This window comes from Acinonyx jubatus, chromosome X, assembly GCF_027475565.1.
Source record: "Acinonyx jubatus isolate Ajub_Pintada_27869175 chromosome X, VMU_Ajub_asm_v1.0, whole genome shotgun sequence".
NCBI lineage: Eukaryota > Metazoa > Chordata > Mammalia > Carnivora > Felidae > Acinonyx > Acinonyx jubatus.
The window spans coordinates 42,691,367-42,706,412 of record NC_069389.1 but is presented as its reverse complement, the minus strand read 5'-3'; the positions used below and the strand labels follow the sequence as shown (position 1 = coordinate 42,706,412).

At 37.5% G+C, this 15,046-nt stretch overlaps 1 protein-coding gene across 3 annotated transcripts in view; it reads right to left on the bottom strand.

The window, feature by feature from the left end:
* CCNB3 (cyclin B3) overlaps positions 1-15,046 on the bottom strand; it is a 78,283-nt gene that overhangs the window by 59,081 nt on the left and 4,156 nt on the right. For 2 of the 3 annotated variants that reach the window (XM_015072576.3, XM_027054062.2), the window contains exons 1-3: positions 7,359-7,500; positions 3,747-3,878; positions 1,288-1,374 (exon numbers count right to left, since the gene is read on the bottom strand). In XM_015072576.3, the coding sequence (XP_014928062.1) occupies positions 1,288-1,374; positions 3,747-3,842 (183 nt within the window). In that variant the 5' untranslated portion in view covers positions 3,843-3,878; positions 7,359-7,500. Of the gene's footprint in view, positions 1-1,287; positions 1,375-3,746; positions 3,879-7,358; positions 7,501-15,046 lie in introns of those variants that run through there. The other variant, XM_053202324.1, reaches the window with a different exon arrangement.

Genomic DNA, 15,046 nt, shown 5'->3' with positions numbered 1-15,046 from the left:
TCCCATCAGAGACTCTGGGGGTCAAGAGAAGCCACACTAACATGGGCTGCATCCGCTTCCGATTTGTGTAGCTATCTTATTTCAGCTAAGTTTCTAGATCCATGGCTAAATAAGTCAGGAAACAAATCTAACCCTATAGGTCTGTGTGGGAAGGGTCTTTTTCAACCAATCAACAGTCAATCTGAAATTATTCAGAAAGTCATAACCTAATTATATATGTTGCAATCTGCATGGGAAAAAGACTATACTAGTACAAAGACTATACTAGTACCTAAAGAGGAGAGATCCAAAAGAGAGAACTTTGCCAATACTTATCCAATCTTGCTCAAGGGAGTAAAATATTGTCTAGTAGATGTATTCTGGTAGTCACAAAAGGACACTCTATTATGGAGGGCAGGGTTCTCTGTATCCTAGATAAAACAGGCTTCAAAAGCAACATTGGGCAAATCCTAATCTGTATACATAATTATGGTATCTACCTCATAGAAATAAATGAGGATTAAGTGAGTTGATACTGGAAAAAGTGCTTAGAATAGTGCCTGGCACATGGTAAGCACTCACTTGTCATCAGTTATTATTTTCTAAGACCAAAGATTACCTTTGGCCCAATTCTACATTCAATTAGTAACATCTTAACTATCAATTCTGGATTTTGCTACTTAATAACACCAGGAAGGAGGTAACTTGGAAGTGAACTCAACAATTCTCATCAAAATTGAGTTTCTCAATCTTCATAGTTGAAGACCAGATAGATCATGGAACTGCGGTCCTCAATGGTTCCATACATCGGGGCACATTTTTTTGTGGTCACTATGAATGGGCTGCTGCTGGAATTTAATGCCAGGAGCCAAAGATGTTACGGCTGAGAACAGTTCTACACAACAGAAAAAAACTACTGTACGAACTGCCCATAGTATTTGAATTGATAAATACTTCCCCGAACGACAATGACTCCATCAAGATACTTACTTCCAAGGCCTAGGCAGCTAGCTGAGCCACCTATGGATTTTATCTAAATGCAAGATTCCATAGTTTTTATATTTATCTACAATTTCACATCTGATAATCACTGCCTGCTGCTTCCAGACAGCTCAACCAATTATTCTAGACGGTATGCATCAACAGAATAGCTCCTGCAGTTTCTGAAATTGGGTCATCCATTCCAAATAAAATTGGCTCTCGACACTCTAAAGAGGGTCAGGGTCTGGCAAACCAAAAAGGTCCCTTAAGGAAGAGGTTATCTAAGCCTTAGCAAACCACAGCAGAGGACTGAACTAGCATACTCACGTTGGTGAGATCTTCAAAAGCTGATCTCTTTTTGCGTGGTCTCTTAGGTGAAAATGAAGATATCTTTGCTTGGTAATTCTCCCTTCTCTAAAAAAGTAAAAGAGACAAATAAGTATATCCAATCATGAACACTTTTCAGGGACTTTGGATCATCTTTAGATGAGCTCAGGGGGAAGCTCCAGAATCTCCAAGCAACCAAGGATATATAGAATAAACCCTAGTGAACTACAACAAAATGAAATTTTGGCACTCGCTGATACTTAGAGTCCCTGAAGGAGGTAATCACTGATGATAGGGACAAGGCTATGACGATGACCTTTAGTGTAACTCTTAGAATGAGCAAAATAGCTTAGTAAAGCTAGTTTTCCCTCTTAGTTCTCTGATCTTTACGGTTATCCAATCTAAGATTATCAATCACCACCACCACCCAGCTACTCCCAGTCATTCCTTTAATATGGATGCTCTCAAGCAAATTAGTTCAATAGTTTAACAAATAAGTGTCTCTTATGTTAAGTATTTAAAACATTCCCAATACGGACAATAACACATTATCTCTAGATCCTGGTCTAGGATCGCTTCTCTACTAGCTATTGACATTGGACAACTCACGTAATCTCTCAGCCTCAGTTTTCTTATCAGTATAACTGGAATGATAAACTTCCTTATTTGAAGATCAAATAAGAAAATACATGTTTTAAAAAGTCTGTATAAACTTAAGTGTACATAAATCATATTTTTAAATAATATAGCCCAATATGATTTTAAGCCTCATAAAGAAAATTCTGAATTTTTTAAGTATACATTTTCATGATTTAATTTTGTTATTTTTTTAAGTAATCTCTATACTCAACATGGGTTTCAAACTCACAACCCTGAGATCAAGAGTCAGATACCCTACCAGCTGAGCAGACCAGGCACTCCAAATTTTGTATTTTGAGAAAGGAGTTTGGTAATCCATATTAACCTCTAATTTGTTAGTGTATATGAATGAGGGTTAGTAGAAGGAAGGAGAGGTGGATATTTTGGAGCAGAGGTGGCTTTCTTTCTAGCTATTGTTTACCATGCCTTACTCAACTCCCATGTGAATAAGGCCATCTTCATGGGGCTAGAGGTTAGGATGAATTATACCGTAGGACTCTTCTGCTCCCTAACAATTTTTATTTGGTAAAAGTCTCCTAAGTCTCAAATTTCCTTTATGAAATGAGAACCCTGCCCTACTTATATCAGAGAGCTGTTATAATGGGAAGCAGAACATTAGGGTCGCGCCCTTTATTTGCTCTGTTCCTCATCTAGGCCATGAAAAGTTAGTACATGACACAATAAGTGATCAGAAGTTTAAAGAATTGGATTAAAAACACAACAGACCCATCTAGTACAGCAAAGCAATCCTGAAAGAGAAGAATTACTTCTGCTTTCTAATTGATTAAGCTTGGAAATCAGAAAACTATTAGTCTTTTATCTAGTTCTTGATAAAAAATCCTAGTGGAAATAATTAGCAAAACTAAAATATTTCGTGGTTACACAAATCTCACAAATTAGCTAAGAAATAAATTGTCCCAATTCCCATTTAATATTACCAGTAGAAACAATCAGCCCCAAATAAAATTCACAAGTGAAACTGAACTCAATAAAATGTAGATTTACAAAATGTGCCCCAAGAAAGTTGGATTTGGAAAAATAACCACCACAAAAGAAAACTCATTATGGCAGAGCTCTAATGTCTAATATTGACAAAAATCTGATCAATATATCAAATCCTTCTTACCAAATTTACATATGAAAAAAAACATTTAGTCCCTCCATGAAAATCATTTTAGTAAACCAAAAAATGAAAATCATTGGAAAATGTTTATCTGTACTGCAAGAAAACCAATCAAGGAAATTAAATTGGCCTAATGATGTTTGCTCTAGGAAATACTCCCTTAATGACAATTCATCAGTGTTAGTAAAACTCTGATTAAAATATGTATGATGAGGAACAAAGAACATCACAGGGTTGGAATGACACTGTCAAACTATCCACAAGGTCAAAACAGCAAAAGCAAAATGGATGCATTATTCAAATTTAATAGCTGTAAAAAGCACGATAATCCATTTGTTGATCTAATCTTCATATTCTCCCCAGGAGGTACTAAGCAGCCTCCTGGCAAGGTGCTTTGAACATCTCCCAGAAACTAAGAGTATAGATGTGATCATTAATGAGAGCTCAGTACTGTTTACTTTTGAAGATTGTGAAGGGTGTCCTTCATTTTAGCTATGCATTTATGGAAAAGTAGAATTCATGCTTAGAACCCAAGTTCTAATTTGCTGGTCTTTTTCAACTACAAGGGCTACCATGCCTTCCCAATTTCTCAGATTAAACAACACATATTCAGAAAGATTAGGGGTGGGGATAGGGACTGAGCCAACACAGGAAGAAGCTACTCAAGACACTGTTGGGAGAGACGGCTTGCTCTAACCTTTCCATATTGGCCATGATCGCTGGGCACAACGTTGCTGGACTGAGATTTCTTCATCTCAGGTTTGGAGCCTCGGGATGGTAGTGGTAGTGGCATCTCTTACAGATTCAGCAGTGTCTATCCAAGATAGGGCTGCAAGCAGAAAGCGACTCTTTAAAACATCATTCACCAGAAACATCACAGCATTCTCTGGAAACCCGTGAGAATACCCAAGCTCTCTCTAGCATCTCTAGGAGAAAACATACTTTGAAGTAGGCAAATCTGGGTTCAAATACTGGTTCTACCATAATTAACCTTGGGCAGTCTAAAAAGCCCAGCACAGTGCCTGCCACCCTGTGTGGGCACTGGAACTATGGCCTACCTCCTAGTTTAGGCCTGGGAATACTGGGAACAAATCACATGAACGTTTTGCATTAAAAACAATCGAGAACATGACAGATCACATAGTATGGAAGCCAGTTGGAAGGGTTAATGTTCTTTACAAGGCACAGGGTCCTGGCACAGCAATTATAATGATGCTACAGAGAAGACACAAGAATATACTGCACACACATATACATGATAGGCCAAAGTATTCAAACACTGCATTCCATCAGAAGAAACTGTAATCCAGTTCCAGACACCTGGCAAGAAAAAAATTCAAGATGAGATAATGATAGAAGGAACTAACTTATTGAAAAATCACTTGACATAAAAATTTAACCGTCATTAGAGCCCTTGGGAGAGTCCTATTTTTGTCCCATCTCAGTGGTGGACCCCATTCTACATTCCTTAAAGTTCTTTGTGAGTCCTCAATAGTTAGGATACACTTATGTGACTCACAAGCAAATGCATTGTCAGGAGGAACCAGTTTTTGGATATACAGGAGACCTTTCCCACTCAGATGCAACTGCCCTTCCAACCTCACCCACATTCAATCTCCAAGTTCAACTGCATTTGACAAATAATAGGCTCCTCTAAGAGAGACCCTAAAGGCAATGCAACAAACTTACCTGCCACTCTGTACCTGGTATTTCAGGCAATGGAGATACAAACACAAATCATTCATCTTATCCTATAAGTATTCACATGCACAGCTCTAACAGTAACATAAAAATGTGGCAATGATTTAATAAGAGTAAATACAAAGTACTACAGCAACATAATAGAAAGTCAGTAATCTTGTAGGGGGGATAAAGGGGTGGAAGAAGCCTTCATAGAGGAAGTTATATATGATCTAGACTTAAGTGACAAAGGGGATCCCAAGCAGACTTGGGAGCTTTTGCAGGCAAAGAAAGCCTGAGCGCAGGCAGAGGCTTGCACATGGCAAGCACAGCAGGTGCAGGGACTTCCCAGTTGTCTGGAGCATGGATACAAAGAGTGTATTGGGGAAGAGTCAGAAAGGGGCTGAATGCTAGGCTAGGGCCAGGCTGCTAAGAAAGGGAAGCAGAAAAGACTACAGCTTGAGAGGAAGGTTTAAGAAAGGAGAAAGGCTGATTTGGGTTTTGCTTTGGATGGAGAAGTATTAAACATTTTGTCAGGAAAAATCAGTACAAGTATGTGCCTCCGCATTTATTACTTCAGTTGGTCTCACAACAAAGCAGTAAGGGTACGCAGTACAGATACAATTCGTTCCACTGTAGAGCCCCAGATGTGTTAAGTAACTTACTACCCAGGACAAAACTATTAAGCAGCATAGATCACCCAGCTCTTTCTAGGGCTCTTTTTAAAATACCATGAAGTCTCTCCAATCATACTCAAAAGCACTCTAAAACAGTCCATGGTCCAAAGCAAAAGGCTTTAATGTGGAAGTGTAAGGAGACAGAATGAGCCTAAAGATCTTTTAAAGAAGCCACTGGGTTTTTAAACCAGCCAACTTAGCATCTTTGAGCCTTAATTTTCTCACTTGCAATAGAGCAATACCACCATTTATTTGTAGAAGCATCATATGGCTCAAAAGGAAATTTGTATGTGCAAAGCCTAACACATGGTAGGCCCTCAAAGTAAGTGGTGCATCTTATTTTCCTTTTCATCCCCCAAAATCCAAACCTATTTTCTATCTCATCTCTCAAAACTCAGCCAAGCAGGAATAAAGCTAAATTGGGTACACCCACCCTTAACCACACTGTCTGAAAACCACTTACCTCCCTATTATTATTATTCACACCTCATACAATTTTTTTAATGGCTGACCAAAGATTCATGTTCTGAAACTTTTATCTTTCAAGGGGGAAAGAAAAAATAGCCTGGAGTCAACAGGATAGAAAGCTTTCAGTTGATCACATCACAGAGTAACTAAGCCTGAGAGAATAAGTTTATTCAGATGATAATCACACACCACCTTCATTTTCCTGAACACTAATCACTTTCTTTGGGGGACACACACACTGACTTAAGTATTCTCTGCCATTAGGAGGGGGTAGGGGCTTGGCACCACCAAAAACAGCTTTCATTAAAGGACATTCTGCAGAACATTCTCGACTTCTACCACCTACAGAATGGAGCCTTGCTTGGACAAGAAAATCAGAATCCTTTCCACTTTCCAGACTTTCCATATTCTCTACATACACACTGATAAGTGTTGGAGACCCCCTGAGCATCCCAGGGCTGATGATAAAACCCAAACAGGGGCAAATTGGCTCATTTAGAAGCCCAGGTGCTTAGACTCCAAAACTGTAGATCAAGACAGTCTATAGGAAACAACAGCAACTTCATTTTATATATAAATGCAGGTTACAGACAGCAAGACACTGGGGAGACAATGCAGCATGGTGTGCATGAAAGCAGTACCAGGCTGTGAAGGATGCCTAGGGTAGAACTCTGACCTTGCCCCTAGCTGGCTGGATGACACTAGGCAAGTCTCTTTTCTTTAGGCCTTGTCTCCCCACCTTAAAAAATGAGGCAATGGGACCAGAACCTCCTAGCTATTCACCATGGTTTGAACAGACCAGCAACATTAGCATCACCTGCGAGCTTATTAGCAATTTAAAATCCCAGGTCCCAAACTAGACCTACCAAATCTGAAAGTGCAAGTTAGCAATATCCCTAGGTGAGTTGTATGCACTTCAAAGTTTAAGAAGCACTGTTCTGGGTCCTTTGACTTCTGACATTCTAGGATCCTAAGTGGACCAAAGCGGAGAGCAGTGGGAAAGCCAGCTGCAGCGGTTGGAGTAGGGGATAGAAGACAGCCAGTGGAGATCAAAGGGAGAACAAAGGAGAGAGCACACATTTCCATCCTCCTTCATATCCTACCACCTGTAGTTCAAAAGACATCCTGCAAGTAGCATTCTCTTACTTAAATAAGGGTCAGTGAAACTAATCCTCCACACTTCCACTTGTGAAAAGACGTTCTGTAAATGTACTCTGATTCAGGCATGTGTACTGGTCACTCTATCTAAAAGCTAGGACCTAGTCTCACTCGTTTTGCCATCTCATCCTCTAAAACACACTCCTGCCCAACTTCGCTCAGACTGCTGACATCAGAACAAAACAAAGGTTTCAAGGCAAGGATGCCGCGCTTGCGGGCGAGAGAAGACAGCGTGTTAACCAGGAACAGGAGTGGTGCTGAGGCATCAACCCGCGTGCGACTGGGCCGGACATTCGAGCGGACAGTACAAGCCCAAAGACGCCTACCTCACATCGAGACTGAGGGAAGAACAGGAAAGATCATGGACGCACTCCTAGACTAGGAGAGGCCCGAGAAATGAACGGAGCTCCGTGTTGTAGCGACCCGTGTCCTTCTCAACCTGGACTGTGCCGGCTCCAATCTGCCCAGTAGCGAATTTTGAAAATTACAGCCCCAGAAGGAAGCGCAGTGGTGATTGGCCAGAAGGAGCCAATCAGCGTGCACAGTTGGGACGCGTGCTCCCCCCAGCCAGGAGAGGCGGGGCTGGGTATTTTTAAATTGAACTCTGCAGCTAACAGACTTCGCATTGGGGCGTGGTTTCAAATACAATTGGTTGAACTAGGCAGGCCTGACCAGCGGAGTACTGGGCTCTTTAAAGAGACGTTTTCTTTAAATAATCCTGCTTCTAGGATGGGAGGGAGTGGCTGCATAGTGCAGATTCAGACCAACTAAAAAATTAATACTAATAACCCTTTGTAGAGTCAAATGTTAACTCCTGCTGGCTTCACAAATGGCCTTGTGAGGGAAGGGCAGTAATTATTGCCCCTATTTTATGAATAAGCACCCAAAGTGCAGAGAGCTAATAGTAGCATTAATTTACCAATAGCTCTGTGCTAACTGCTACAAATTTTTGTTTTAAATCCTGTCCAAAAAGAGAGGTACCTTTATTATTGCCGTTTTACAGATAACAAAATTGTAACTTGCTAACTGCTCAATGTCACAAACCTACATTGTGGCAAAGCAGGTATTACAACTCAGATATTCTTATTCATTTTACTCATTCATTCATTCATTCATTCAAGTTACTGACAACCTGCTTTGTTCCAGGAGCTAGAAAAACTATAGATGAGTAATTGACAAAAGACTTGAAAAATTGATAGCCCTGCCCTATCCTCTAAGGATGCAAAGAGTAAATGCAGATACCAAAGATAAAATCCAGGACTTCCTGCATATACAGCAGATACCACTAAACTACATCCCTGCCTTTATTATCAGCCCATTCTCCTTTTAGTATCTCACAGCTTCTACATTAAAGGTGGAGTATTCACATGATCCCAGACCTTCTTCTCTTTTTAATCTCCCTAGTTTATTTCATCCAGATCCACGACTTTAAACATCATCTAAAAGCTGACCCTGAACTCCAGATTCATAAATCCAACTGACTACTCCACATCTGTACTTGGATGTCTGATAGATACCTCAAATTCAACATGTTCACAACACTTACCAAACCTGACCCTTCTTCCGATGTCTCCCATTCCAAAAAATGGTACCACGTCAAAACTGTTAATTAAGTCAGAAACCTGGGTATCATCCTTGATTCAAACTCTCTTCCATAACCTTACCTTCCCGCATCCAATCCTTCAGCAAGTCCTGTACCTTAAAACTGTACCTTACATCCATCCACTTCTTTTCATCTCCACTGCCACCACGGTCTCTCATTTGGACCACTGCCATGAGCCTCCAAGCTGCTCTCCCTCTTTACAATATTGATCTCCTTTAATGTGAATTAGAGATTACAAGACCACTCGTTTTTAAAAAGAAAAATTATATCCCCTTTCTCTCATGCTTTAGGGGTTTCCCACAGAACACAAAATCCAAACTCCTTACTCTGGTCTACAAGGTCCTGCCTATACCATTAACCTCATCTCATACCACTCTTTCTTGTTCACTACGTGATAGCCATATATGTCTTTCAAAAATTTCCATATAATAAAATCCCTCTCCTCAGAGTCTTTGCACATGATGTTCCCACTATCTAGAACATTCTTCCCTCCATTCTTTAAATTGTTTTTTTCTGATGCTTCAAGTCTCAACTTAAATGCCCCCTCTTCAGAGAGGCCTCCCCTGACCATGTTATCTAAAGTAGGATTCTCCTCCCACTCCTTTATACTATCCCAGCCCCTTACATTTATTTTAGACTAAGTACTGCTATTTGTAATTTTTTAACCTATCTCCTCACTCAAGAATGCAAGGTCCTTATTTAAAGACTATTACACTAAGTAAAATAAGTCTTACAGAAAAAGACAAATACCATATGATTTCACTTATATGTGGAATCTAAAAACCATAAATGAACAAATAAAAAAACAAACAGATTCATAAATAGAATCAACTCATAGTTGTGGGGGGTTGAGGGGAATGGGAAAATAAATGAAGGGATTAAGAAGTAAAAGCTTCCAGTTATAAAATAAATAAGTCATGAGGATGAAAAGTACAGCATAGGGAATATAGTCAATAATATTTTAATAACTTTGTATGGTGGCAGATGGTAACTACACTTATTGTGATAAGCACTTTGTGATATATATAACTGCCAAATAACTATGTCATGCACCTGAAACTAATATATGTCAACTATACTTTAATTGCAATTTTAAAAATTCCAAAAAATCAAAAATTAAAATGTATAATAAACAAAGCAAAATGAATGCAAGGCCCATAACTATAAGGATCATATCCACTGTGCTCTATCTCCAGTCATTAGCATTGATAATAGTTCATATCTATCAATTGCTTACTATAAGATTGATGCTGTTCTGAGACTCACAATAATACAATGAGGTGTTAATATCCCCATTTTGCAGAAGAGAAACTTGGAGTACAGAGAAGTTTAGTAACTTTCCCAAGATCACACAGCTAGTAAGTTACTGGACTGGGGTTTAAATCCAAGCAATATGATTCCAGAGGCAAACACATAATCATTACCCTATACCTGCCTCCTTGACAAATGATTTAAAAATATTTGTTAACTAAGCAAATTAGTATCTTCTTTTAAGGGTAATCATTGTGAACAAGTGCCTCGCTGGGATGCACTAAGGAAGAAATACAGTATTAGCCCAAGTCACTGTAAGTCTTATTTTCTTTAATTTTTATTATTGAAGTATAGGTGGCATACAATGTGATATTAACTTCAGGTGTACAATATAGTGATTCAACAATTGTATACATCACACAATGATCACCATAATAACTGTACTTACCATCTGTCAATACACAACACGGTTATATTATTGACTATATTCCCTGTACTGTACTTTTGATTTCCCTGACTTTTTTATTTTAAAACTGGAATTTGGTACTTCTTAATCCCCTTCGACTATTTCACCCAGCCCATCCCTCCAGCAACCACCAATTTGTTCTCTTTATGAGTCTATTTCTGTTTTTTCATTTGTATTGTTTTTAAGATTCCACATATAAATGAAATGATATGGTATTTGTCTTTGACTTATTTCACTTAGCATTGTACCCTCTAGGTCCATTCATGTTGTCATGAATGGCAAGACCTCATTCTTTTTTATGGCTAACTAATATTCTGTTTTGTGTGTGCGTGTGTATACAAGATCTTCTTTATTTATCTATAGATGGACACTTAGGTTGCTTCCATATCTTGGCTATTGTAAATAATGCTGCAATAAACATAGGGGTATAAATCAGTGTATTCATATACTTTGGGTAAATACTCAGTAGTGGAATTATTGGATAATATGATATTTTTAAGTTTTTGATGAACCTCAGTGGCTGTACCAATTTACATTCCCACAAATGGCACATGAGGGTTCCCCTTTCTCCACATTCTTACCAACACTTGTCATTTTTTTGACACTAGCCATTCTGACTGGTTGTGAAGTAAGATCTCAGTGTGGCTTTGATTTTCTTTTCCCTGATGATCAGTGATGTTGAGCATATCTTGTCTGATTTCTATAGCTAAGACTTCAAGTACTATGTTAAATAAAAAATTGTAAGTCCTTCTTTAGTTAAGAGAGGAAAATTTCCATCCACTAATAGGAATATAAAAATTACAAAAGAAGCCATTTCATTTTTCCTATTTCTTCCCAGCTTTTCACAAAAACAAAAACAAAAAGTTATCGACCAAAATTATGACATTTCCAAACTTTTTAAATTTGTTTTTCTCTCACCCTTCACACCTCCAGTTGACTTAACCTTTCCTTTATATTGAACTCAGAGAGAACACAGACAAAAGAGGAGATAGCCCTTTGAGTCTACCGTTTTCCAATATTTTCCTACTCTTAGGCATATAACATTCTCATAAACTCTCCTTTCTCCTCCCCCTGTATTAATACATCCCTGTATTAAAACTTGATAGAAAAGATCTGTTATTGCCTACTTTATTTTTACATGAAAATACATTCCAAAGGGATCCAAGATTTAATTGTGAAAATGAAACCATGGAAATACTAGACAAAATATAAAAGGATATTTTTATAATCTTGTTTTCTAAACAGGACAAAAATTTAAAGATATCAAAAGACTCCAAAAATTTTAATAGGTAAAAACTGAAAATTTATTTGGCAAAACAAACAAAAAACAAAAACAAGCTTAAAAACCTAAAAACAAACTAGCAAAAAAAACATTGGCAATACAAATGATAAAAGAATAATTTCCAAAATATACAAACAGAATTTCATGATCAACAAGAAAAAGATGAGCCATGCAGCAAAAAAGCTGTCAAGAAAATGAACAATTAGGAAGAAATACAAATGATCAACATAAAAATATGCTTAATTTTACTAAAAATAAATACAAATTAAAACAGCAATGTATTGTTTTTGTTTAGGACATTGGCAAAGGTTTAGTAGCTTAACAATAACTTCTGTTGATAAAGGGATGGGTAAACAGACACTTTAATTCACTGTCAGCAGGAGTAAAAATTGCTATAAACTTTGGGAGAGTTATTTGAAAATACCAATCAAATTTTAAACGTTTGAATCCTTTTACCCAGAGATTGTACTTCTAGTACGCTTGCCTACAAAAATACTTATTCCAAGTAATAAGGCTCAAATTTTTCCCAAATTTGAGAGAGACATAAACCTACATATTCAAGAAGCTAAGCAAACTCCAAATAGGATAAACCCAGGGAAATTCAAACAAAGACACATCATAATCAAACTCCTGAAAACTAAAAGACAAAAGAACCTTGAAATCAGCAAGAGAGAAATGACACCTTTCTAATTGGGCAAAATGTTTTTTAATGACATTGGATTTCTCAACAGAAACCATGGTGGCCAGAAAGATGTGACACAATATTTTCCAAGTACTAAAAGAAAAAAATATGTAAACTCAGAATTATTTTTTTAATGTTTATTTATTTTTGGGAGAGAGAGAGAGAGACAGAGCACGAGCGGGGCAAGGGCAGAGAGAGAGAGGAAGACACAGAATCCAAAGCAGGCCTCAGGCTCCAGGCTCCAGGCTCCGAGCTGTCAGCACAGAGCCCAATGCAGGGCTCAAACTCACAAACCGCAAGATCATGACCTGAGCTGAAGTTGGACACACAACTGACTGAACCACCTAGGTGCCCCAACTCAGAATTCTATATCCAAGGAAAATATCTTTCAGGAGTGAGGGGGAAATCAAGTCATTCTCAAATGCTCACCTTAAAAGAACAGAAAATTCACAAAGTAGAAAAAATAGTAATAAAAGGAATCTTGTAACATTAAGGAGAAAGAATAGTGAAAAGAGCAAAAATATAGGTGGACATAATGTACTCTCCTGATGCTCTCTGTTCTCAATGTATGTGAAGGAAATGTTTAAAAAAACAATATAGAGGATGGTAAAAGAATGTACAGTTTCTACACCTCCTTCAAATTGGTAAAATGTCAACTGTGATAATTTTACATATATAATGTAATACCTCAAACATGCACTAAAAACACTATAGATACATCAAAACTGAATTCAAAAGAATGTTCAAGTAACTGACTGGGTGGCAGGTAAAAGTAAATACATAAATGAGAAAGAGAAGCAATAATCAGAAAACAAAAAATAAATTGATGGATTTAAACCCAAACAGATCAATTATTACATTAAATGTAAATTGTTTAAGTAGAGGAATTAAAAAACAGAGATTCACAGTGGATTAAAAAAAAACATGATCCTATTCAGGTCCTAGGGCCATTTTTTAATTGAATTATTTGGGGTTTTTTTTATATTGAGTTATTTGAGTTCTTTATATATTTTGGAAATTAACCCCTTATCAATCATATCATTTGCAAATATCTTCTCCCATTCAGCACATTGCCTTTTCATTTTGTTGATCGTTTCACTGTACAGAAGTTTTTATTTTGGTGTGGCTCCATTTGTTTATTTTTGCTTTAGTTGCCCTTGCCTAAGGAACAGATCCAAAAAAATATTGCTCACACTGATGTCCAAGAGTTCACTGCCTATTTATTCTAGGAGTTTTATGTCTTTAAGTCCTTAATCCATTTTAAGTTTATTTTTGTATATGGTATAAGAAAGTGCTCCTGTTTCATTCTTTTGCATGTATGTAGCTGTTCAGTTTTCCCAAGACCATCTATTGAAGAGACTGTCTTTTCTTCCCCACTGTATATTCTTGCCTCCTTTGTCATAGATTAATTGACCACATAAGTATGGGTTTATTTTTTAATTCTCTACTTTGTTCCATTGATCTATTTTTGTGTCAGTACCATATTGTTTTGATGACTATAGCTTTGTAGTATAGTTTAAAATCAGGGAGCATGATACCTCCAGCTTTATTCTTTCTCAAGACTGCTTTGGCAATTTGGGGTCTTTTGTGGTTCCAAACAAATGGTCAACAGACACACAAAAAGATGCTCAACATCACTAATCATTAGGGAAATGCAAATCAAAACCACAATGAGATAACACCTCACACATGTCAGAATGGCTAGTATCAAAAAGACAAGAAATAACAAGTGTTGGCAAGGAAGTGGAGAAAAGGGAACCCTCATATGCCATCAATCGCTGTGGAAAATAGTATGGAAGTTCCTCAAAAAATTAAAAAGGGGGGTCACCTGGGTGCCTCAGTCAGTTGAGCATCTGACTCTTGATTTTGGCCTCACATCATGATCTCATGGTTATAATATCAAGCCCCATGTGGGGCTCCATGCTGAGTGTGGAGCCTGCTTGAGATTCTCTCTCTCTCTCTCTCTCTCTCTCTCTCTCTATGTCCCTCTCTCCCCCTTGCTCACTCTCTCTCAAAAAAAAATTAAACATAGGAATACCATACGACCCATAAGTCCACTTCTGGTTATTTATCCAAAGAAAACAAAAACACTAATTCGAAAAGATATATACAACACTATGTTCATTCACTGCAGCATTATTTACAATAGCCAAGATATGGGAGCAACCAAAGTGTCCATCAACAAATGAATGGATAAAGAAAATGTGGTATATACATTTTTACAGTGTGAATACAGTGAAATATTACTCAGCCATAAAAAAGAATAAAATCTTGCCATTCACGACAAGAATGGATCTAAAGGGTATTATGCTAAGTGAAATAAGTCAGAGAAAGACAAATATCACATGATTTCACATATACATGGAATCTCAAAAATAAAACAAATCAACAAACAAAGCAAAACAGAAGCAGATTCATAGATACAGAAAACAATCTGGTAGTTTCCAGAGGTGGGGAGAGGGATGGTTTAAATAGAGGAAAAAATTAAAAGGTACAAACTTTCAGTTATAAAGTAAGACGTGGAGATGCAATGTACAGCATAGGAAATATAATTAACAATATTGTAACAACTTTGTACATTGACAGATGGTAGCTAGATTTATCATGGTGATCACCTTGAAATCTATATAAATGCTAAAGCACTATGTTTTACACCTGAAACCAATATAATATTTTATGTTAACTACATTTCAATTAAAAAACTGATCCAATGATACACTGTCAACAAGA